At 35.3% G+C, this 25,529-nt stretch overlaps 2 protein-coding genes across 4 annotated transcripts; both read right to left on the bottom strand.

Moving 5' to 3' along the window:
- Positions 1–7,079: 7,079 nt before the first annotated feature.
- Positions 7,080–9,751, bottom strand: LOC107939356 (cytochrome P450 CYP749A22). 2 transcript variants are annotated; one of them, XM_016872685.2, is made up of 5 exons: positions 9,350–9,751; positions 9,038–9,261; positions 8,403–8,635; positions 7,887–8,265; positions 7,080–7,811 (listed from the first exon to the last, which is right to left on the bottom strand). In XM_016872685.2, exons 1-5 carry the CDS (start codon positions 9,621–9,623, stop codon positions 7,371–7,373), a joined length of 1,551 nt encoding a protein of 516 aa, XP_016728174.1. In that variant the 5' UTR covers positions 9,624–9,751; the 3' UTR covers positions 7,080–7,370. The 2 variants fall into 2 exon arrangements, with proteins under 2 accessions (XP_016728174.1, XP_016728175.1); XM_016872686.2 differs by lacking the exon at positions 9,350–9,751 and having other exon boundaries at positions 8,403–8,688.
- A 3,129-nt stretch (positions 9,752–12,880) lies between these two features.
- On the bottom strand, positions 12,881–21,519 carry LOC107939359 (cytochrome P450 CYP749A22). 2 transcript variants are annotated; one of them, XM_041088613.1, is made up of 6 exons: positions 21,179–21,513; positions 20,867–21,099; positions 20,629–20,682; positions 15,086–15,264; positions 14,571–14,949; positions 12,881–14,491 (listed from the first exon to the last, which is right to left on the bottom strand). In XM_041088613.1, exons 1-6 carry the CDS (start codon positions 21,438–21,440, stop codon positions 14,051–14,053), a joined length of 1,548 nt encoding a protein of 515 aa, XP_040944547.1. In that variant the 5' UTR covers positions 21,441–21,513; the 3' UTR covers positions 12,881–14,050. The 2 variants fall into 2 exon arrangements, with proteins under 2 accessions (XP_040944547.1, XP_016728178.2); XM_016872689.2 differs by lacking the exon at positions 20,629–20,682 and having other exon boundaries at positions 15,086–15,267; positions 21,179–21,519.
- Positions 21,520–25,529: the final 4,010 nt, after the last annotated feature.

Below are 25,529 nucleotides of genomic sequence, written 5' to 3'. Positions count from 1 at the left end.
GATACTATCTCTGCATAAAACATATGAATAAGTACTAATTTTTTTTTTGAATCGAGATCTTGGTAGTTATTGTTATGCATGCTGATAATGTTGAGTGTTGATATGGATTCTGAGGGTAAGCGAAGTCAGCCAACTTCGGGTAGCAGTAACTCAGAGATTGGGACTGAGGCACTGGCCGAGTTGGTAAGGAAAATGGTAAAAGAGGTATTGGAGACCAAGGTTAAGGAAATTAGGGAAACGCTTCAAGCAGGGTGCTTTGAGTGTAAGAAGAGGAAGGATTCTAGTTTTCAGAAGACTAAGCCTCGTCCTGTGAAACATGTTAAGACACGACCAAACTTTCGAACCTGCAAGGACTGCAACGGGCGTCATCCGGGAGAATGCCATAGGAAGACAGGAGCATGCTTTAGATGTGGGTCGAAGGAGCATCGAGCTCGGGATTGCCAAGCTCATTCTATTTAAGTATGAGTTACAAATTGTATGCGTGCTAGATAAATGTTTCTTTACTTTTGTAATTAGATGTTTTGGGTCGTTCTAAGAATTATTTTTAATTAGAGTGCGCAGCGAAAGCATAGCGGTTTGACTTGAGTAATACGGTTAGTTGGTAGTTTGAAATTTCGAGGACGAAATTTCTTTAAGGGGAGTAAAATTGTAACGCCTCGATTTTTGGGCCTAGAAGTATTGGGCCTTGAGTCTGGGTTCGGGTAGAAGATGGCCGGAATATTTTGGGCGTTATTGTTATTATTATTTTTATTATTATTATGTTTAGGTTAGTTTAGTAATTAAATAAATAACGAAGGGCTTATAATGTGGGAATTCTCAAATTTTGCCTCTTAAGAGAATCTGGGCAGTAGGCTTAATTAATAATTTGGGCTGTGTTTTAGCATAAAGGAGCACTTGGCTTAGTGGCTAAGCACGCTAGGAAAGCGTGGGAGTTTCCTGGGTTCAAGGCACGGCGTGTGCAAATGGTTGTTTTTTTTACAACCAAGGATTTCCGCAAGGGGGCCTTATAAATATCTCAGGAGGAAAGGTGACACAAGGAAGCTTGTGGTCTAGTGGTTGTGGCGCCACATGAGGTATAGGGGGAGTGGCGTGTGAATGGTTAGAAGGAGCCAAGGTTCGAGCCACAAGGTAAGCAATTAGGGTATTTATTTTTGTGAACAAAAAGGGGATGCGATGGAACTCAAGGGGGAACTCTATTAGGGAGAGTTTAAGCTGGTAAGGGAATTGAGTAAGGATAAGATAAGGGAGGAAATTTATGAGCTGATCAGGAAGCAAGAGTTGGCCGGCCAAGGGTTACTGTAGAGGGAAAAATTCGGCTAGGCCTTTTGATAGTTGTAATTTCTGCATTTGGGGAAAAGTTGTGCCGTTTCTGACAATTCTTTTCTCTTTTTCTTTTCTCCTCTCTTCATCTATTTCCTCTTCTTCTTCTTTTCCTCTATAGCCGAATCTTTCTACCATTCTACTCAGCTCAATTTCCTTACCATTTGTTTCTAAGCCTTATAGCCGATTGCCATAGAAGCCGAAATCCCGAAAGCCTGTTTTTCTTCTGTGCCGATATCTCCTAGCCAAAGCCTCTGTTTTTTCTCCATCTTTTTGGCCGATTCTCTCATCCTCTGAACCCCAAATTCCTGTCGACAAAACCACTATAAAACCCTCATATTTCATCTTTCTCTTCACTATTCAAAAAGCCGAAAACCCCATAGTCTTAGGGGCATAGCCGAATCTTTAGACCTTTAAAGATTTTTTTCTGACTAACATTCGAGGGGTTAGATCTGCATCAGAATCGAGTAGGAACTAAGTGGAATCGTTGACTGAAGGAATCGGTGGTAAGTTTTTGAATCTATTCTTTATTTCGGGTTTTAGAAAAGCCGAAACCCCTAAAGGCTTAGGGAGTTGTTTTATTGTGATGATAGTGTGATCTAGAGGCTACTGATCGGAGGCTTGGACAAGTGGAATGATTGGATCTAAACCTAGTCGCTAGATTCGGAAAAAAGGTAGGATCTCTAGTGCCTAAAATGTTAATGGCCGACTCTTGGGTAAGGAGTTTTGTATACAAGTTGTTATGGATTCATAGTTAATGTATTGGTAACTGACTGTAGGCAACTGGTGTGTGTAGAACTCGTCAGCATTTCGTCGCAAACAGGTGTGTAAACGACACTCACTCATAGACTAGATTGGCAAAAGCCGAAAAGTCGAAATGCCGAAAAGCAAGCATTTTGGGGACTTGCAAACGTACGAGCGCTCATGAGATGGTTTGGATTGTTAATTCTGATAATCTCAAGTGATATGATTGCAGAGTGCGTAATTTCATGCACTTCGGTATATTTGGGCTTAATGGGCCGAAAACGGGTTAATGGGCCAACGGGCCCAATTTGGTAAGAACACTCGATAAGTGTTTCTGTTGATACGTTAATGGCTGTACTATGTATGTAAACCCTAAAATAGGTAAATTTACTAAAAAAACCCTAAGTATAAAAATTACCATTATACCCCTAGGTGCAAAATGACTGTTGTACCCTTAGGGTTAATTTTGACTGAAATGCATGATATTCTGATTCTGCTTGTTGTATGCCATGACATGTATATCTGCTGCATGGGATACGGGTTATATTGATGGAGGAAGCATTCTGATGGCTATGCCACAAATATCTGATTTGGTGGCCCTGCCACAAATATCTGTTTCTCGTGGCCTTGCCACAATTATCTGTATCTGGTGACTCTGTCACAATATCTGTTCTGGCAGCCATGCTGCAAACTTGTGACGTGTAGAAGGATGGGTGGGTCGAGTAGTCTCCCCACATGGTGTAAGGTTGGCATGAGGGTGTATACGGATGGATATAGGTTGGGTTTTCTGAATACATGATATCTGTTTTGTTTCTGCTATGGGCCTATGGGCTACATTCTGAATTCTAGGGCTAAGGCCCAACTTAATCTATTTCTGTGGTTTGAACTAATCTGGATATGGTTGGGCTATTTTACACCCTGAGTTTTCCCAAACTCACCCCTTAATTTTATCCATGCAGGTAACCCTCAACCATAGTGGACTTGGAGCTGTGAGGGATTCGGAGTGGCCATAAGCACTGCAAGCTTGATTTTCTTCTTATAATTTAATCAGTTTTTATTTATTTTAATTATTTTGGGTTTAAATTGTAACAAGACCGCTTTAATTATTTTTAATTGTTTAGTATGTTTTGTTAGCTTAGGCATGATGTTGATTTAAATGTTTGAAATTGAATAACTCTAGGATGTGTTTTTAAAAGAAATTTACCTGATTTCAAAATATAGCGAAACAAGACAAAGCTTCCGCAACGAAAACGTTTTCGAAAATTAATAAGTGATTTCAAATGGATTAAAACAAAATGGTTTCTTCTACACAACGCTCAGTTAAAGTGTGGCAATGGTGGTGTACATGTCTAGGAGTGGATCCGTGGAAAGCTTGGTACTTAAGCAGTCTAATAGACTCACCTCCTCTTTTCCGGCATCCTACCTGGTGCACAGCTTCTATTCACTTTAACCTATAACGAAAATATTCTTTAAACACTAAGAAAGATTTTAGATAAAACATGAGTTTTACAGTAACGCTTTAATGTGACACGCCGGATTCGACCGTAACGTCTGGGCCGGGTTTGGGGTGTTACAGAACTCCTCATTACTATCATGCACCCAACTTAGCTGATCTTCCACCTCTAGAACTAACTCCATGCTTCTCACCATATCCTCCAATCTATGAAGCATCACCACCTCTCTATCTAATAATGTTTGTGTAATGAATTCACCCTAATTCACATTACTAAAACCATTGTTGCTCAAGTATTCTGCTACCATACCTTTCTTTTGTCTTGCTAAGCGGAACACTCTAGGAAATTCCATTTTTAGTGGTCGATTACAGCACCAAATATCCTCTCAAAACATTGCCATCCTTCCATTCCCAACCATCCATCTAAAAGCTTCGTTCCCCACCCATTTAGAAACATTAGCGTCTTTAGAATTTTCTACAATACTTCTCCATATAATCAACATATCTTTTAGATTAGTCGTCCTAAAGCGCCACTATTGCTGGCACGAACCATACTTTGCTAATAAACCTCTATTTTTAATTATGAGATTCACCACTCCTGCTCCTCGTTTCTCCTTTGGCTTACATATATGTTTCCAACTTACCTTCGCCATCTTTCTTTTACCATTTATACTCCCTCCAAAGAAAATTTCTCCTTATCTTGTCGATCCTTTTAATAACTGTCACTGGAGCTTGGAATATTGACATGAAATAAATCAGCAAGGAAGATAAAACAACATTAATCAACACAATCCTTGAAGCCCATGAGAGCGTACGACATTTCCATCTTGATAATTTCTTCCTGAATCTCTTTATAATTGCGTTCCAAGTGGATACTCTCCTCAAATTTGCTCTTAATGGAATCCCTGGATAATTAAAAGGCAAAAATCCTATATTACACTTGCATATTATAGCCATCAGATATAAGAGTTCTTCATTCACATCAAATCCTACTAAACACAATTTTTTGAAATTGATACTAAGACTTGAAAAGATCTTAAAACATCGTAAAATATACTTCGTATTTCTTACCTCCTCTTCATCCACTCTCAAGAATAATATAGTATCATCTGCGAATTGTAAATGAGAAAAATCTGCACGGGAATAACATCTTAGCCCCATCTCCACTGCTTTATCCATCGACAAATGTAGCACTTCTGTCACTAGGATAAATAAAAATAGAGAAAATAGATCTCTTTGATGGAGACCTCGGCGAAATCTGAATTCATTTGTGGTTGACCCATTGATAATTACTGCTACTCTCGCCATAGATACACACTCTATAATCTATCCTATCCATTTCTCACCAAATCCCATCTTGAGTAAACCTAACTCCAAAAAATCCCAACAAACACAATCATATGCTTTAGAAAAATCCAATTTAAAAATTAGATTGCCCCCATACCATCTTTCTGTTTAATCGAATGGATAATTTCATTTACAATTAAAATTCCATCAAATATTTGTCTACCTTTGATAAATGCATATTGTGTTTCGCTCACTACCACTCCAACAACCTCCCTAATTCTTCGAGATAACACCTTTTCCACTATCTTGTACAACGAGCTCACTAGAGCTGATCATGGGCTGGGCGGCCCGGCCCTGCCCGAAGGCCCGCCCGAAAAATGGGAGGGTTTGGGTAAAAATATAGGCCCGAAAAATGGGCTTGGGTAAAAAAATGAGGCCCGTTTAGAAAACGGGCCAGGCCTCGGGTAAGAGTTTTTTGGCCCGGGCCCGGCCCGAATTATATATTAATATATATTTTTTATTTTATTTTTAATTATTTTAAATTTTTAATATAACTATTTTTTATTATATTATTAATTTGTGTATTGTTTTAAGAATTGTTTTAGTATTATTTTTATTTGTTTTAATATTTGTTTTTATGTTTTTAAATATATTTGATTTATTATATTTTTAAATTTTTTATTTAATGAAATAAAAAAATTAATATGGGCCGTGCCGGGCCGAGCTCGGGCTTAGTAATTTTATTTCGAGCCGGGCTTGGGAAAAATTTTAGGCCCATATTTCGGGCCGGGCCCGGGCCTAGTAGACGGGCCTAAAAATTTGTATGGGCCCGGCCCGAACTCAGCTCGGCCCGGCCCATGATCACCTCTAGAGCTCACCAAAAAAATTGGTCTAAATTCTGATATTTTATTTGGATTTTTGGTTTTGGATATAAGTGCAATAAATGAAGAATTGATGCTTCTCTCAAGATTTCTAGAACTAAAAAAGTCTAACATCATTCTGAAAAGTTCTTTTATAACATCCCAACATTTTCTAAAAAAGCACATACTAAAGCCATCCGACCCAGATGCTTTCGACTGATCGCAACTCCACACTGCCTCTTTTATCTCCCCCAACGAAAATGGTAACTCCAGTTTCAGAGCAACCTCATCATTTAACTATTGTTTTGATTTTATTTTAGTGATTTTTTTATTTCAATTAAATATTCTCCTTCAACTATTTTCTTTTCTTGTTTTTTAATTTATGAGAAGTTAAATTTAACCTAGTTTTAGATTGATAAATGATCCGATATTTGAACAGTGAATTTCAAAATTGTGTTTATATTCTCCATTTCGGTATTCGTTAATTCTTTAATTTAAAAGATAAACTCGATCACTTCTCAATGTTATTTTAGCATCAAAATCAAGAAAAGTCCCTTGGTTTAGTGTTGAGCGACATTTAGTTAGAGAATCGATATGATGATCCGTAATTGCTATATTAGATCCACTGAAGAACAAATTGGCATGACGAATGGCGTGAGTGGTTGGATCCATCAAGGAAGTTCATAATTAAGTTTAAATGACTCATACAATTGAGGCCGTTAATTTGAGCCATGTTCTTCTTGTTCGCAAGGCTACCAATGAATTAAATCACGAATGTTGCTTTTAAGGTTATTCACTTGATAAGACTTAGCTGTCGAGCTATTCCTGCAACTAATTTACCACTATGAAAGAATTAGGTGGTTTGAAGTTGTTCCTTGGTATCTATAATTGACTTATTAATTGAAGGAAAAAAAGTTCGTTCTTCGTGATCAATTTGAAGGCAGAGTCAAAATCAAGCTTGAAGCTAAAGCTTTTGTTTTATCGATTTATTCAATTTTAATTTCGTTTTACTTATTTCTACTTCATTTTAATTATTAATTTATTTTATTGTTTATTATTTTTCAAATTTAATCCCCCTTTATTTTTCGTACAGGTTGGCACAAGTCATGGGCATAAAAATTGCTCGGGACACGTTCTAGTTATAAAGAAAAACAGATTTGGATAGATCAACCTTTGTGGGATCAACCCTACTCTATATACTACAAAATTAATTTTGGTTTCAAGCGTAGGAATTTATTTTTAGTAGGTTCAAATCCCATCACGGAAAACACATCTACATCTATGGTGCTTTGCACAAAGTTTAATCCGCTAACAAGCCTTAGTATAACCACTAGTGTAAGAAAAATCAATCCGAGATTAATCAAATAATAAACACAAGATTGGATGCACAAAATACTCCAAAAGATGCAAGCAAGTAATCAAAATATTTTTTTTTCAAACATGCTAACAAATAAGAGAAGTTATGTGACCTGCACGTGCCAAATGCAGTTGTCATTTCTCGAGTCACTGCTCCCAAAACTTGCCTCGACATATTCTTCTTTATTGATTGTGTGTTTTACATTGTATTTCATTATGTATGAAGGTGGGCATACCATAGGATAGGGAAGGGGTTGCAAATGCTAGAACCTTATACATATTAAATGTCATCTTTTAAACCTAAAATACATGAACCATGTTAAACCCTTATTTCTTAACAGCTGCGTACTTCAAGCATTACTATGTATCGGCTTAAGTATTACCTGAATTCCATGTTGTGGTCGAAGGGTGAGAATAGGTATTGGAGAGTGGACATAGGCAGGGGAGAGGGCAATGGTGTAACGTTGTAGAATCATGGAGAGAGCAACCTTTGCTTCTATTGTTGCAAATGTCATACCAACGCAAGATCGAGGTCCCAATCCGAAGGGAAAAAATGCAGCTGTGGTGTAATTGGTAGCTTTGGCAATCCCTTTAGCGAATCTCTCGGGTTTAAAATGATGCACATCATCTCCCCAAATGTGAGGGTCACGGTGAAGTCCAATATTTAAAGGCAGAATATCTATATTAGCAGGCAAGAGTAGTTTTCCCAACTGAACTTCTCTTGTAACTGCTCTTGGAAGGCCATTTGATGGACCATACAATCTTAGAGTTTCATTGATGATCATGGTCATCTGTTTAGGAAATAGACAAATATGTTAGATTGCATAATGTTGATGGCTATTTGAATTCCATGTTAGTTTTCTTACTATTTTGAGTTTGGCGATGCCTTCAAGATGTGGATTTTGGTTACCAAATATGTCAATCACCTCTCTTCTCGCTTTTTCTTGCCAATCTCCGTGGATTGCCAAATGCAAGACTATCCATGCAAGTAAGGAATTAACAGTTTCTTGTCCAGCAAAATAGAATGTTTTGCATTCAGCTACCAAGTCTTCCAATGAAAGCCTGTTTTTCTCATCCGAATCATGATAGGCATTTAGAAGTAATCCAAGAAAATCACTGCGGAAGCTATTGACTTCTCCATTCACAACTTTGTCTTCTCTTTTCTTAACAATCTTCAGCACACGATCTTTTATTTCTTTTGAAAGTTTTTCAGACTCTAGCAAATCAGCAGATTTCCACAACTTGCTGCAAAAGCAAACCATGGTCAGCTATATATAAGGAGAAAACCAAATCCATGGGGAATGAAAGTCCAAAAGTTGCATTCAAAAGCTAGTTGAAATCAAGGTGAAAGTTGGGATTAATTAAGCTTAGAGGGAAGATACCTGATCAAAGGAATTCTAGTCTTGGAAAGATTTCGACTCATAATTACTGTCAACTTGCTCAACATGGCAAATATCTTCTCCCCTTCCATGTAATTGCTACCAAATGCTGTTCTGGAAATCACTTCTGAAGTTAATAACCTAAATTCTTGGTACACTTCAATCTCTTTGCCTTCTTGGGCATTCCACTTTTCTAGCATTGTTTCAACACTAGCAATTATTGCTGGAGTCATGTTCTGCCCAAAGAATCCTCCAATATGTAAGCAGTAGTGACATATATAATTGGAGTCTGAAAAACACATTATTCAACACAAAATCATGATTTCAAATTAAAAAATTTGACAAAAACACCTTATAGAACTAAATCTTTTTTCAAACTAAATTTTAATCCAAATCAAAAAGCTAAATGAGTGTTTTTTAAATATCTGATTCAATCTTTTATTTTACAACATTAAATCTAAAATTCACCTCTTAGTAAACGGTGTTAAATTTTTAAAAAGTACTTTTTTACTATACTTTTTCAACGTCGATAATAAACTTATCCTTAGCTAACAATACAAAATTTTACCAAAATATTTTAGTCTATGTATAATTCTTGTAAATTAATTACACCTAGTTTATATATTTGGAAGACTTACCTTTAGGCTTTCCCCATGGAAAGTGTGATTGGCCAGCTTTCGGTGCTTTGCCCATTTTTCCCCCTCAATGAATATAAGCCCATTCCCCAAGAACTTCCTACCAATATCTGTAAGTTTCTTTTTCTGAAAAATTTGTTCACTATTTCTCAGAACCTCTTTGACTAATTCAGGCTCTGAAATCACCAATTCAGCTCGAGCACCGTTCCAATAAACAAAATTCTTCCCTAGTAACATAAAAAGAAAAAGGGTCTCTACCTTTTCTTAGAACTACAAGTTATAAATCATAGTGAAAAAAACAAGCATGGATCTTACCATATCTGTTGGTCCAGGTGTAAATATGTGGCTGTACTTTGGGAAATAAATCATCTGTCAAGCCCACAGATTTACTTAAAGCTTTTTGTTTCATTTTGGTAACTTCCTTGTTGTTGCCATGGATGAATCTGTAAGGAGGTCCTTTGATCCCCTGTGAATTCAGCATATGCTGAATACGGAGAGGTATCCATAGATAATCATAAAGTAACTTTATTAAAGCTATGAAGAAGAAACAACATGGAGCAAGAATTAGAAGCTTCATCAACGCATTCATTTTTCTTGTCTAGACCAGAACCATTTCCCTCTTCATTATAGCATAAGGAGTGAAGGACCAAAATTGCGTTTGCAATGACGCAAATGGGTGGGTCGTACGGTCAAAATAGGTTGGCCGTATATGTGAGATCTTCACGTGGATAATTAACGTGTCTAAATTTTATAAGTGTAAAGTGATTATTGTAATGTTTTCATTCCTTGCATTTACTTCTATCATATATCCCTCTTTTGGGAATGAAAAAAAATAATGAAGCATTATTTCTTTCTAACCCTCCATTCTCACCAAACTATATGTTTTTATTGTCAAAATCTTCATTTTTTACATGCTAACGTCCAGGATTGTTTAATCCTTTCTTTTTCATTTAGGTAATTTGCTTGTTGTTGCCGTGGATGAATGTGTAAAGAGGTCCTTTGATTCCCTGTGAATTCAGCATATGCTGTATCACAAGCTCCATCAAAGCACTCACGTTTCTCAATAACAACTGACTTCTTAGTTTCTTTTAGGTCTAATTTTGCTTTCACTCCCTGTGCCTTTTGTACTTTTAAAATCCAGTTGATAACATTGTAATAAAAACAAAAACCTTTGTTAAAATAGTTATTTGGCACTTTCGGAATAAAAAAAGCATTATACTCATCTAGCTAATACATATACGTGGAAAGTCAAAAATATTAATTCTCGAATTGTAAGATTCTTTAAATTTTTTTTAAAAAGATAGAATGAAAATCGATATATACATATATGTCATCTTTCTATTTGGATCCTTCGAGTCACAGAGTCTCAAATTTTTATTGGGAAATTCAAAATTAAATTGTATATTTTTACAATAATAAAAAAATAATTTTATTATTTTAATGATTTATATTTTTATAATTTTTAAAAGATTAAATTAAATTTTTATATTTTTTAAGTATAAAATTTTGTCATTATTAATTTAATAGCATGGCACCTGAATGTCTACTACGCTACGCCATTGTTAAAAACATCAAGATTAGATGTGAAAGTAAATGTGAGACATTATTATATTGTCCTGCAAGTAAAAATTGCCAAATATTAGAAAACAAATTTTGCTGGTTGCAGCATACATAAAGACTTTATGTCGGAAACAATATTGTCGGGAACTATGGAAAAAGAGCAATATCACCACGTGGGTCCGCTTTAGTATATTTATTTTTTAAAATAATATATTTTTTCTATTATTGGCTACTAGGATTTTTTCTACCCACTTTGTCATTTGAATTTAATAATTAGGTCTATTTTAATCTTTGAACATGAAAAATTTAAAAGTTTGATGATGTGACATGAAAATTAAAAAATTATATAATTTTTTTAGGTAATGATGTGCTACAATCTCACAGTATCGCATCCAGTGTTTTAATAATCGGACTGGTAGTTAAAAAATCAAACCATTGATTTCTTATTCAATCGGTTCAACTACTAGACCAATAATAAATAATTAATTAATTAAAAATTCCTAAAAATCTAAATATAATTTTAAAATAATTTTTTAAATTGTCGATTTTTAACCAATTCCCAATTTAATCAGTTCAACCCATTTATTTGGACCGTTATACCAATCGCTTTTCAGTCAAATTAATTTGACCGAATGATCTGATTTTGTTTCAATAACACCAGTCACATTATCAAATGTTGATAGAATTCAAGTTCAAGGACCACTTGAATTTACTTGCCAAGTTTAGTTATAAAATTGGACAAAAATAATACAATATTAAAGTGCATCTAATTTCCAAGTTGAGGGCAAAAAATTACATTATCTATACTATTATTTAAGTCCCTAACTGAATTGGTGTCACGAGTCAACTGAACACCAATTCAGTTAGAGAAAATACGAAAATATTCTTCCATAATTAGAATAAATTATATTGTTTGAAAGTAGTTTAATCTTTTTATTTTAAAAAAATAATTAAAAATGAATATGAGGGGATTTGAACCTATGACAATCACAATAATAAAACTTCTAGTTTATCACCATCAAAACTTTATTTTAATATCGTTTATATATTTTTTTAATATGCATATTTTATTATATTCATCAATTGCATCTATACTTATTGTCAAAACCTTTTTTTTTTTTGAAATCGACTTTGTTTTGAAAACGAATATGGAGTCCCCACTAACCTTTTTTTCTTAAGTATGATTGGATCACCTCAAAACTCGACCATTTTAATAAAACGTTAGATTTGTTAAAACAATAATATTCAGTCTTACAAATCTCGAAAAAAAAGGGTTCGGGAGTCGGTTACGTGTGAGGAAGGATTAACACCCTCATAACGTCCAAATTTGGTACCTAGTTGATTACTTGATGTTTTGATGTCGGAAGTTGAAAATTTGAAGAGATATTAACCTATGATCCCTCTTTGTTTGCATGATGTTCTTTAAAACCAATTAGCTAAATTAAATTTTACGAAAAGGCTTTATTACAAGTTAATCGAGAAGAAAAGATTGTACCCCGTGAGTTAGGGCACGATGCTTGGAATCCTTGAAAACCAGAACAACCACCATTTGATCTTATTTTAAATCTTGTTTTTATTTTTTTAAAAAAAAATAAATAAATAAATAAAATGGATATTCGATTACTTCAGTTTTAAAAAGATGCCATACTCCGTAAGTTAGGAGTACAACTCCTCGAATCCCAAAAATAATGAACATTGCCTCTATCTTAAATATTTATTATGTATTACGTAAAACGAATGTAACCTTTCAAATGATATACAATTATTTGGGCAAAGTAAAAAATGATAAATACATTGTGATATGACCCATGGAATAGTGATAGTGAAATAAAATGAAATAGTCATGTTGGTAAAAAATGAAATGACTATATTAGGATAATAAGGAAAAAAAGAAAAGAAATAAAATAAATGAGAAAATTAAAAGTGAAAATAAAAAATAAAATAAAAGAAACATGTTGATAAATAATAATAATAATGCAACTATAATAGTAATAAGAATATCAGTTTATAATAATAATAATGATAATCATATCGTCACTATTATCATAATCAAGTAAATAAAATAATAATAACAAGGATAACATAAAAATAAAATGTGTAAATAAATGAAATATAAATAACATAAATATTAAATACTAAAATAAATAATATAGTAAATAAAGAGGTAAAATTAATCAAATAAGGGATTAAATTGAAATTTAAGAGAAACTTGAAGCATAAATCGCAAAATAAATAAAGAAAAGAGAATAAAAGACTAAATTTAAAATATAACAAAGCTAACCGTCTAAATTATAAAGAAAAAGACCTTGAAGGATTAAATTAAAGTAAGATAAAAACATTAGTGGGTTAAATGGAAATTATCCCCCTCATATTGACATGTGTCAGTTCCCCAGGGGTTCACAGTGGGTCTAGGGACTAAATTACATAGGGATTAAAATTATGGGGCGAAAATTAAAACAAATAAAAATAAACAAGACTAAATTGAAAAGTATCACATTAATGTATTTATGAAATTTTATATTTTAGGAATTTATTTAGACTTTATTCATATTTTTAGCTCAAACTATAGTCGTTTTCTGACATTCATGTTTAAAATTTTTTTAACCCGGAACTTTCTTTTAGTTAATATTTTTAGTCAAAAAGCCAATTAGATTTAACCATGTGTTTCATATTTTAATTTCCAGGTGTGTATGATAAATATTTTTTATAAAAAAATGAAATTATTTAATTCAATAATATTATTTCATTTTACTTATTTCTACTTTATTTTTATTTTTAATTAATTTTGGTTGTTTATTTATTTTTCAGATTTAATCCCCTCTTATTTTTGGTACAGATTCACACAAGTCATGGGCACAAAAATTACTTGGGACACATTCTAGTTATAAAGAAATATAGATTTGGATAGATTAACTTTTGTGGAATTGACCCTACTCTCTATACTATAAATTTAATTTCAGTATCAGGCAGAAGAATTTATTTTTGATAAATTCGACACCAATCAGGGAGAACACATCTACATCTATTGTGCTTTGCCCAAAGTTTAATCCGTTAACAAGCCTTAGTATAACCAGTAGTTTAAGAAAAATCAATCAATAATAAGCACGCAATTGGATGTACAAAATCTTTAAAAAGATGCAAGTAAATAATTAAAATATTTATTTTAAACATGCTAACAAATAAGGAATGTTATGTGACCTATGCGTGCCAAGTGCAGTTGCCATTTTTCAAGTCACTGCTTCCAAAATTTGCCTCAACATATTCTTCTTTATTCATTGTGTGTTTTACCATCTTGGAAATCAGTAGCTACTTGAATTTCATTATGTATAAAGGTGGGTATAGCTTAGGATAGGGAAGGGGATGCAAATGCTAGAACCTTAAACATATTAAATGTCATATCTTAAAACTAAAATACATGAACCATGTTAAACCCTTAATTCTTAATAGCTATGTACTTCAAGCATTATGATGCGGCGGTTCAAGTATTACCTGAATTTCATGTTGTGGTCTAATGCTGAGAACAAATATCGGAGAGTGGACATAGGTAGGGGAGAGGGTAAATGTGTAACGTTGTAGAATCATGGAGAGAACAATCTTGGTTTCTATCATTGCAAAGGTCATACCAACACAAGATCGAGGTCCCAACCCGAAGGGAAGAAATGCAGCCGCGGTGTAATTGGTAGCTTTCGCAATCCCTTCAGCGAATCTCTCGGGTTTAAAATGATGCACATCATCTCCCCAAAAGTGAAGGTCACGGTGAACTCCAGTATATAAAGGCAGAATATCTATATTAGCAGGCAAGAGTAGCTTTCCCAACTGAACTTCTCTTGTAACTGCTCTTGCCAGGCCATTTGATGGACCATACAATCTTAGAGTTTCACTGATGATCATGGTCATCTGTTTGGAAAATAGAAAAATATGTTAGATTACATCATGTTGATGGCTATTTGAATTCCCAGTTAGATAGTTTTCTTACTATTTTGAGTTTGGCAACGCCTTCGAGATGCGGATTTCGGTTACCAAATATGTCAATCACCTCTCTTCTCGCTTTTTCTTGCCAATCTTCGTGGATTGCCAAATGCAAGACTATCCATGAAAGTAAGGAGTTAACAGTTTCTTGTCCAGAAAAATAGAATGTTTTGCATTCAGCTAACAAGTCTTCCAATGAAAACCTGTTTTTCTCATCCGAATCATGATAGGCATTTACAAGTAATCCAAGAAAATCATTGCCAAAGCTATTGACTTCTCCATTGACAGCTTCGTCTTCTCTTTTCTTAACAATATTCATCACACGATCTTTTATTTCTTTTGAAAGTTTTTCAGACTCTAGCAAATCAGCAGATTTCCACAACTTGCTGCAAAAGCAAACCATGGTCAGCTATATATAAGGAGAAAACCAAATCCATGGGGAACGAAAGTCCAAAAGTTGCATTCAAAAGCTAGTTGAAACATGGTAAAAGTTGGGATTAATTAAGCTTAGAGGGAAGATACCTGATCAAAGGAATTCTAGACTTAAAAAGATTTCGGCTCATAATTATTGTCAACTTTTGTAACATGGCAAAAATCTTCTCCCCTTGTAAGTAACTGCTACCAAAAGCTGTTCTGGGAATCACTTCTGAAGTGAATAACCTAAATTCTTGCAACACTTCAATCTCTCTGCCTTCTTGACCTTTCTGTTGAAAAGTCAATTAAAGGGTGAGTTGAAAAGTCAAAAATGGGAGGTGCAAGTGGCACCGAAAGGAAAAATGGTAGGCAAGTTGTTTAAAATTGAATGGGATAATTGCAATTTTGGTCCCTAATTTTTTAGGCCATTTGCAAGTTAGTCCTTGAACCTCAACTATAAATAGGCCTAACCATTTCTCATTTCAACCATCCCAACCAATCTTTCTCTCTTAGTTTTCTCTCTTCTCCCATTTGAGAATTCTTAAGGAATTCTATTTGTTTGTAATATTTTGGAGATAGTAAAGTTATCATCTGGTGTTAGTGCCCGAGGACGTAGGTATAATTTACCGAACCTCGTTAAAAATCTTGTGTTTTTTCTTGTCCTATTTTTCTTTCAATATTTGAGGGTATAATAGTAGTATTTAATTGTGCTATTAAATTACTATAGAAGGAATATTCTGACTAAGGAAAGACTTGGTATTTAAGAGATCCATGTGATCCACCTCTCTTTCCTGGGAATTGAACTTTGTGTGATTTTTTAGTACAATAATTTACACGCTTCCGACCCTATTGGAATAACAAGTGGTATCAGAGCCGAAAGTTAATCGTAGTATGCTCTGTGGTTGCAGTTTAAACTGATCTTCCACATCAAAAAAGATTTCCTTAGGTATATTGAAAGATTATGGAGAAAACGGTCGGTGTAGGAGTTTCAACATCGTCCATGTGGACAAGACCGACAATTGCAAATACAAGATTGGCTGTGGAGATCTTTGATGGCACGGGCCATTTTGGTATGTGGCAAAGTGAGGTTCTAGATGTCCTTTTTCAGCAGGGTCTAGACAGTGCCATTGATGAAGAGAAACCAGATGATGTACAGGAGAAAGATTGGAAGGCGATCAATCGGTTGGCATGTGGAACAATTCGATCATGCCTTTCTCGAGAGCAGAGGTATGCTTTTTCAAAGGAAACTTCTGCAAATAAGTTGTGGGTGGCACTTGAAGAAAAATTTTTAAAGAAAAACAGTCAAAATAAGCTCCACTTGAAGAAAAGACTGTTTCGCTTCACTTACATCCTAGGTACCACAATGAATGATCACATCACCAAATTTAATCAGTTAGTCACTGATTTACTAAATACGGATGAGACATTCAAAGATGAAGATTTGGCTTTGATGCTGTTGGGGTCACTTCCTGAGGAGTTTGAGTTCCTAGAAACTACTCTACTTCATGGCAGGAGTGATATATCTCTGAGCGAAGTCTGTGTGGCCTTATACAGTTATGAACAGAGAAAGAAGGACAAACAGAAAAACTTAATCAGAGATACAGAAGCTTTAGTAGTCCGAGGTCGTTCATACACTCGGAAGAAAATTCAGAAAGGGAGATCAAAGTCAAAGTCCAGACTCGGGAAAGATGAATGTGCCTTTTGTCATGAGAAAGGCCACTGGAAGAAAAATTGTCCAAAGCTGAAGAATAAGGGAAAAGCTACTGTAGATGCTTGTGTTGCAAAGCATGATACCAGTGACTCTGACCTATCACTGGTTGCATCATTATCGTTGTTCCATTCAGATGAGTGGATATTGGATTCGGGTTGTACTTATCATATGTCCCCTAACCGGAAGTGGTTCTCTGATTTAGTAGAACTAAATGGAGGAGTTGTTTATATGGGCAATGACAATGCCTGTAAAACTGTTGGGATAGGTTCAATCCAATTAAAGAATCAAGATGGATCAACCAGAGTTCTGACTGATGTTCGGTACGTGCCCAGTTTGAAGAAAAATCTCATCTCATTGAGAGCCTTGGAATCCAATGGTTCAGTTGTTACTATGAGAGATGGGATTTTGAAAGTGACATCTGGCGCACTTGTGATATTGAAGGGCATCAGGAAAAATAACTTGTATTACTACCAAGGTAGTACAGTTATTGGAGCAGTCGCTGCAGCTTCCGGTAACAAAGAATTGGACTCAATGCAGTTGTGGCATATGAAGTTGGGACATGCCAGCAAAAAATCCTTACAAATTCTGGCAAAGCAAGGATTTTTGAAAAGTGCAAAGGCTTGCAAATTAAATTTTGTGAGCATTGTGTTCTGGGAAAGCAAAACAGAGTGAAATTCGGCACTGCTATCCATAATACAAAAGGTATTTTGGATATGTTCACTCAGATGTGTGGGGCCCTTCCAAGACACCTTCATTGGGAGGAAAACACTACTTTGTTACTTTTGTTGATGACATTTCCAGAAGAGTTTGGGTGTATACCATGAGAACTAAGGATGAAGTGCTTGGAGTTTTTCTTAAATGGAAAGCTATGATCGAAAACCAGACTGGCAAGAAAATCAAGCGGCTTAGGACGGACAATGGAGGGGAATATAAAAGTGATCCGTTCTTCGATGTGTGCCAAGAGTATGGTATTGTTCGACACTTCACAGTTAGGGATACACCACAGCAGAATGGATTGGCAGAGCGTATGAATCGAACATTGCTGGAGAAAGTTCGATGTATGCTGTCCAATGCTAGGTTGGGCAAGCAATTTTGGGCTGAGGCTGTGACATACGCTGGCCATCTTGTTAATCGTTTGCAATCATCTGCATTAGAAAGAAAAACTCCTATAGAGGTATGGTCTGGAAAACTGGCTACAGATTATGATTCCTTACATGTGTTTAGATCCACTGCATATTACCATGTGAAGGAGTCAAAGTTAGATCCGAGGGCAAAGAAAGCTCTCTTTATGGGAATCATTTCTAGAGTGAAGGGATTTCGTCTTTGGTGCTTAAGCACAAAGAAAATGATCTGTAGCAGAGATGTTACCTTTGATGAATCTGCCACATTGAAAAAGGTAGCAGATGAAGATATTCAGACAAGCGATACTCCACAACAGGTGGAGTGTACTCCAAAACAGGTGGAGTTTGAGCAGATGGGGATTTGCCCAGTTAATAAGTCTAATTCTCCAGCCACAATGGAGGAATTAGAGGTTGAAGAGGTTCTGACCCAAGAACCATTAAGTACACCAGAACCAGTTGTAGTTGCAAGGCCACGGAGAGAAATTCGTAAACCTGCTCGATTTATTGATATGGTGGCCTATGCCCTTCCCATTGTTGATGATGATATTCCTGTCACTTATCAAGAAGCAATGCAAAGCTTAGAAAGTGACAAATGGAAATGCGCCACGGATGAAGAAATGCAGTCTCTCCGGAAGAACAATACTTGGGAGTTGGCGTAATTACCGAAAGGTAAAAGGGCAATCGGATGCAAATGGGTATTCACAAAGAAAGATGGATCTCCTAGCAAGAAAGATATTCGCTACAAGGTAAGATTGGTAGCTAAAGGCTACGCTCAGAAGGAGGGAATTGACTACAATGATGTATTTTCCCTTGTTGTGAAGCATTCCTCCATCAGAATTTTGTTGGCCTTGGTAGCACAGTTGAATTTGGAGCTAGCTCAACTTGATGTTAAGACGACTTTCTTGCATGGTGAGTTAGAAGAGGAGATCTATATGACTCAGCCCGAAGGATACAAAGATGCTGGTGGTAGAAATTGGGTTTGTAAGCTGAACAAATCGCTATATGGATTGAAGCAATCCCCGAGGCAGTGGTACAAGCGATTTGATAGCTTTATGAGAAGGCAGAAGTACACAAGAAGCAAATATGACAATTGTGTGTATTTGCAGAAGCTGCATGACAGATCTTTCATTTATCTACTCTTGTATGTTGATGATATGTTAATCGCTTCGAAGAGCCAAAAAGAGATAGATAAGCTGAAGGCTCAGTTGAATCAAGAGTTCGAGATGAAAGATCTAGGTGAGGCCAAGAAGATTCTCGGCATGGAGATAAGTAGAGATAGACAGAGAGGCAAGCTTTGTTTGAATCAGAAGCAATATTTGAAAAAGGTATTACAATGTTTTGGTGTAAATGAAAACACAAAACATGTAAGTACCTCACTTGCTTCTCATTTGAAACTTAGTGCTCAATTATCTCCAAAAACTGAAGAAGAAAGAGAATATATGGCAAAAGTCCCATATGGTAATACAGTTGGGAGTTTGATGTATGCGATGGTGTGTACGCGGCCTGACATTTCACAAGCTGTTGGAGTTGTGAGCAGGTATATGCATGATCTTGGAAAAGAACATTGGCAAGCTGTGAAATGGATTCTACGGTATCTTCGAAAAACCGTAGATGTTGGTTTAGTTTTTGAGCAGGATGAAGCACTTGGTCAGTTTGTAGTTGGATATGTTGATTCCGACTTTGCTGGTGATTTAGATAAACGTCGTTCAACTACGGGGTATCTGTTTACTCTTGCAAAAGCCCCAGTGAGTTGGAAGTCTACCTTACAGTCTACAGTAGCTGTGTCTACTACAGAAGCGGAATATATGGCAGTTACAGAAGCTGTTAAGGAGGCTATTTGGCTTAATGGATTGTTGAAAGACTTGGGAGTTGATTAAAGTCACATTAATCTATATTGTGACAGTCAGAGCGCTATTCATTTAGCGAAAAATCAAGTCTATCACTCAAGAACCAAGCATATCGACGTAAGATATCACTTTGTGTGGGAAGTCTTTGAAAAAGGAAAAATTCTACTTCAGAAGATTCCGACCGCAGATAATCCCCCAGATATGATGACCAAGGTGGTAACAACAATCAAGTTTAATCATTGTTTGAACTTGATTAACATCCTGAAAATTTGAGCACCTTCAGGTGTATGGCGCTCGAGAGCGCATTTGGAGGCACTACAAAAGATAGCTTTATCGAATTTGGGGAGTTGAAGGAAGTATGTGAAGATGTGATTATCCTAATCAAATCTTCAAGGTGGAGATTGTTGAAAAGTCAATTAAATGGTGAGTTGAAAAGTCAAAAATGGGAGGTGCAAGTGGCACCAAAAGAAAAAATGGAAGGCAAGTTGTTTAAAATTGAATGGGATAATTGAAATTTTGGTCCCTAATTTTTTAGGCCATTTGCAAGTTAATCCTTGAACCTCAACTATAAATAGGCCTAACCATTTCTCATTTCAACCATCCCAACTAATCTTTCTCTCTTAGTTTTCTCTATTCTCCCATTTGAGAATTCTTAAGGAATTCTATTTGTTTGTAATATTTTGGAGATAGTAAAGTTATCATCTGGTGTTAGTGCCCGAGGATGTAGGTATAATTTACCGAACCTCGTTAAAAATCTTGTGTTTTTTCTTGTCCTATTTTTCTTTCAATATTTGAGGGTATAATAGTAGTATTTAATTGTGCTATTAAATTACTATAGAAGGAATATTCTGACTAAGGAAAGACTTAGTATTTAAGAGATCCATGTGATCCACCTCTCTTCCCTGGGAATTGAACTTTGTGTGATTTTTTAGTACAATAATTTACACGCTTCCAACCCTATTGGAATAACACTTTCCACTTTTCTAGCATTGTTTCAACACTAGCAATTATTGCTGGAGTCATGTTCTGCCCAAACAATCCTTCAATATATAAGTAGTTGCCACATATTTAGACTTTGCTTACTATTGAGGTTAAAAAAATACTTTTCTATGAATACTTTCAACTTCGACTATAAACTGGTTGTTAGTCAACAATACAAAATTCTGTAGTCTTTATAATTCTTGTAAATTAATTACACTGGAGGATTTACCTTAAGGCTTTCCCCATGGAAAGCGTGATTGGCTAGCTTTCGATGCTTTGCCCATTTTTCCCCCGCAATGAATAGAAGCCCATTCCCCAGAAACTCCCTACCAATATCTGAAAGCTTCTTTTCTTGAATTTTTTTTTCACTAGTTTGCAGAACCTCTTTGATTAATTCAGGCTCTGAAATCACCAATTCAGGTCGCGCACCATTCCAATATAAACAAAATTCCTCCCTAATCACTTGAAAAGAAAAAGGGTCAATCTTTTCTTAGAGCTACAAGTTATAAATCATAATGAAAAAAACATGCATGGATCTTACCATATCTGTTGATCCAAGTGTAAAAATGTGGCAGTACTTTGGGAAATATATCATCTGTTAAGGCCACACGTTTGCTTAATGCTTCTTGTTCCAGTCTGGCAACTTCCTTGCTGTTTCCATGGATGAATCTGTAAGGAGGTCCTTTGATTCCCTGTGAATTCATCATATGCTGTATACGGAGAGGTACCCACAGGTAATCATAAAGGAACTTTATTAAAGCTACGAGGAAGAAACAACATGGGACAAGAATTACAAGCTCCATCAAGTCACTCTTTTTTTTTCTTTTCTTACCACTGAATCTATACGTGCCTTTAGTTTTAGACAATACTGAACAAAGGATTTAAATGGTAATTTAATATGATATAATTTATAAAATTTTAAATTAAAAACGTTAAAATTGAAGTTTGGTCTCAAATATGATAAAAATTTTATTTAATTATTTAAAATTTATAAAGATATATTAAAATGATGACAGGGATGCTGCTGGTGTTTTGAGAAGTTAAGAGAGCAGAACAATAAAAAATAAGAGAGAAAATAAGGAAAAGTACTTAGCTAATTTTATGATCTGCTATCAAATTCACGTCATCTTTCAATTCACATGAATTACAATAATAAGTCAACAAATCAGTACTTAAAAACATTAAATCAATACTAACTCTATTTATTTTGACAAGTAAACTCAAATAAGTAGAATAAACAAAAAAAAAACCATTGATATCAATATATATGAACCCTGCTTGTGATTTAACTGGGGTTTCACTAAAAAACTTAACAACTCACACTTTGACGTGCTCGTAACTTGAGTTGAGCTCGCATCTTTAGGTGAGCTCACAACTTTGGATGAGCTCAGAAGTGTAGAGCTAGCAGACTTGTTTGAGCTCGCCACTGTATGAATCGCCACTTCACAATACTCTTCCTTGGCCATAATGCCACAAACTCCAATATCATGTCTTAGCCTCTCGAACCTTAACTTTTCAATAGGTTCTGTGAGAATATCAGCATGTTGAATATCTAAACTGCAATGAACAAGCTTCATTTTATTTTATTGCTCGACCTCTCTAACAAAGTGGGATTTTATCTTGAAGTGTTTTGTCTTGTCATGGAAGATAGAGTTCTTTGCAATTGCAATAGTAGATTGATTGTCACAATATATCTCTTTTGCTTCGACTTACTTAAGATTTAAATCAGACATCAACTTTCTTAGCCAAAGTGTTTGGCTTACTGTTGCAGTTATTGCGATGTACTCAACTTCAACGATTAATTGTGCAATAGTTTCTTGCTTCCTTGAGCTCTAAATGAATACACTTGATCCCAAGTGAATAAGTAAGTGCTCATATCTTCGACAGAACCTGCCCAATCACTGTCTGTAAAACTAGTCAACTTTAGCTCCTTTTCCTTCACATATTCAACTCCATAACTCAAAGTTCCTTTGACATACCTTAGAACCCTCTTCTTAGCTTTAAAATGGATCACATTACAATAATTCATAAATCTTGAAAAAAGACTGACAGAAAAGATAATATCTGGCCTCGATGCTCTCAAATAAATAAGGCTTCTATAACTACCTTCATCAACTCTTTCAAATTCACCATGGCTTGGGAGTTTTTCACCTTGAGCAATAGGAGTCCCTGCTGGCTTTCAATTTTCCATACAAAATATGTTGAATATCTTCAAGGCAAAGCTCTTCTGATTGATGAAAATACCTTAATCTGGCTGAAGGAGTTCTAGACCAAGAAAATAAGTCATGTTTCCAACATCAGACATCTCAAATTGAGCTCGCATTTGTTTCTTGAACTTAGCTAGCAGGTTTCCACTAATGCCAATTATTAGCAGATCGTCAACATATAAGGATAGTATCAGCGTGGTCTCCTTTCCTTATTTCTTCACATACAATGTGGGTTCGTGGATTTTATTTCTTTTTCTCTTTTTTCTCACATACGTTGTTTTTCCTCTCTTTCATTTCCAGTTCCAATTTTTGGTTCTTTTTTGCTATTGAGTTTTTATGGTGCCTTTACTCTCAAGTTTTTTAGTTTCTCTTGTCACCATTAGGTTATCAAGGTTTGCTAGTTTTTCTCTATTTTGGTGGTTCATTGAGGCCTTGGTTTGGTTGCTTTGTTAGGAGATTTGCAAGTACTCCTTTTAAATTTTAGTTTGATTTTCTTGATTCTTTAATATTGTTGACTGAGGTTTTAAAATATTTTGTGGGTAATTGTAATTGAGTTTCTAGAACAGTTTTGTGGAGGTGAATCAATCAGTTCTTGGTGACTGGGGTCCCGATTTAATGTATGTTTCTAAACTATTAGTGATTAGGGATTATTTTGCTGTCGCAAATTCATGATTTCCAGCTTGTTTTGGTGTGGTTTTGTGACCACATGGGTAGCCACACGGGCGGTCCACACGGCCATGTGTCGTTGCAAAATTAGGGTAATTTTTTGGTCACATAGATTAGGGTGTGCCAAATGGTCGTGTGGCTACTGTTTGGGGATTTAATTATTTTTTACACGAGCGTCTGCCTTGGACAGACGGGCGTTTGAGTTGGCCATATGGCCGTGTTTGTTTTGCTTCTCAAATTTTGCTAAATTTTGCACAAATGCACAGTGAGTTACACGGGTTACTCACACGACTATGTAACTCTGTCACATAGGCGTGTGTCTCTATCACACTGTCGTGTCCCTCTTTCATATTGCCATGTAGACCCCTCACATGGTCTGAACTCCTCCGCATAGCCATGCAGCTCTGTTTCATAAATTCTTGTCCTGTTCTGTAAACTGACTTGTTTTAGTTTCTGTTTAGCCCAACGTTCGTCGAGGTCTCTGTAAGTGTGTTGGGACTCTGTTTCAGCTTAAACTCGTGTGTGTATTTTCAATTATAGGATTAAAGTTAATTGTTTATTTATGCATTAATATGATGTGATAAATGGATTTGAAATATTACCTAGTGAACGAATACAAGTATAATTGGTTCTGAATGTATTCAACTGGAAGTATGTCTCTATTTCGATGAGTCTGTTAGTGAATTGTGTGCATTCATGCATTTGCTAAAAATCTGAGATTTTGGTTATGAAGAGAAGGAAGACTAATTTGGCAGTTCAACTGTAATATTTTTGTACAGTGTGTTACCACATGATTTTATACATATGTCAGCTCAACTGCACATTTTAATACTAGTGGCTTAGCTCCACATTTGTGATGTGTAGGGTGGATGGACCTATTATGGTCCTATGTGGTGTGCTGGGTAGATGGGATTATTATAGCCTTGTGTGGTGTGCAGGGTGGACGAAGTGGTATTCGGTTGGTTGGGTGAGTTTTTAGTTTGCTGCATACATTTTCATATTTAAGTATAAGCTTGTTTGCAAGGATAGTAGCACATCCGTGAAATAATTTAAGTAGTCCGACATGATTAAGTAATTAGTGTGTTAAGTATTTATCTTTATGTTATGTTTGGCAATGACACTATTTATATGTTTGAGTACTGGACTGAGACTTTTACACTTAGTCTGCAAGATTTCTTTTAAGATATCCATTTTGGTATACAATCTTTTGCCTTCACCACTCTTGCGGTCTCACACTGAGCTCGTATAGCTCATCCCCTTAGTTTCCTCTATTTTCAAGTTAACTTGGAGCTTAGACGTTGGACTCAGCATATCAGAGGTCTTAGATACTTAAAGAGTTTGGTTTGTTTTAACAAAATTTCTTAAATTCAGTTTATTATTTTTAGTTGATTTGTAAGGGAGTTTATAAACTATGGTATGGGTTTTGTAATTAGATTGTTTGTTAAATTATGTGTTTCTGGTTTTGAATTTTGGTTTGTAATTGATAAAATTTGATGTTTTTGAAACTGTTCAAGGAAGACCAATTTGGTTTATTTCTGACTTAGTCGTTACCGCCGAGTAAACACTGTTTCCAAAATATAACTAAGTTGTTATCTAACTTGCTATAATTAGTCAGCAAAATGGTTTCGAAAAGAATTTTCTATGTTTAAATCAGAGCTTTTACTTTCGCCACTTCGGGTGGCCAATGTAACCTCTGGAATCTAGTCAAAACTTCTGAGCCGGGTTTTGGATGTTACAAAATCAGTTAATATTCATTTTCATGAACAAATAAGATATTGAAAACGATATGTAACCCATGTAATCAAAACTTAAAAAGAAGACAATCTCAAATCTTTAAACCATATACCAATTAGTTGATTTAATATTTAAAGATGTACCTTTTTTTTCTGTGTTAAGTCTTAACGATTTGATCAAGAAATAAACAAATTAAACTTCAGTAGTAGACTTTGAATCCATTTGATTCGATTGACTTTTGCTTGAGCCGGATGATGAAAAATTATCATGTCCGGTTCTTTTGGG

Source organism: Gossypium hirsutum, chromosome A02 (genome assembly GCF_007990345.1).
Source record: "Gossypium hirsutum isolate 1008001.06 chromosome A02, Gossypium_hirsutum_v2.1, whole genome shotgun sequence".
Taxonomy (NCBI): Eukaryota; Viridiplantae; Streptophyta; class Magnoliopsida; order Malvales; family Malvaceae; genus Gossypium; species Gossypium hirsutum.
The sequence above is the reverse complement of the archived record's forward strand: the minus strand, read 5'-3'. Positions and strand labels throughout refer to the sequence as shown.

Excerpts from the sequence above, each read along its gene's own strand:
- LOC107939359 (XM_041088613.1), bottom strand. The coding sequence starts at position 21,440 with ATGGAGCTTGTAATTCTTGTCCCATGTTGTTTCTTCCTCGTAGCTTTA. Across the intron at positions 21,100-21,178 it reads CACTTGGATCAACAGATATG|TGATTAGGGAGGAATTTTGT; the intron begins GTAAGATCCATG and ends TTTCTTTTCAAG. Across the intron at positions 15,265-20,628 it reads CAATGCTAGAAAAGTGGAAA|GGTCAAGAAGGCAGAGAGAT; the intron begins GTGTTATTCCAA and ends TTTCAACAGAAA.
- LOC107939356 (XM_016872685.2), bottom strand. The coding sequence starts at position 9,623 with ATGAATGCGTTGATGAAGCTTCTAATTCTTGCTCCATGTTGTTTCTTC. Across the intron at positions 9,262-9,349 it reads CACCTGGACCAACAGATATG|GGAAGAATTTTGTTTATTGG; the intron begins GTAAGATCCATG and ends TTATGTTACTAG. Across the intron at positions 8,266-8,402 it reads ACTAGAATTCCTTTGATCAG|CAAGTTGTGGAAATCTGCTG; the intron begins GTATCTTCCCTC and ends TTGCTTTTGCAG.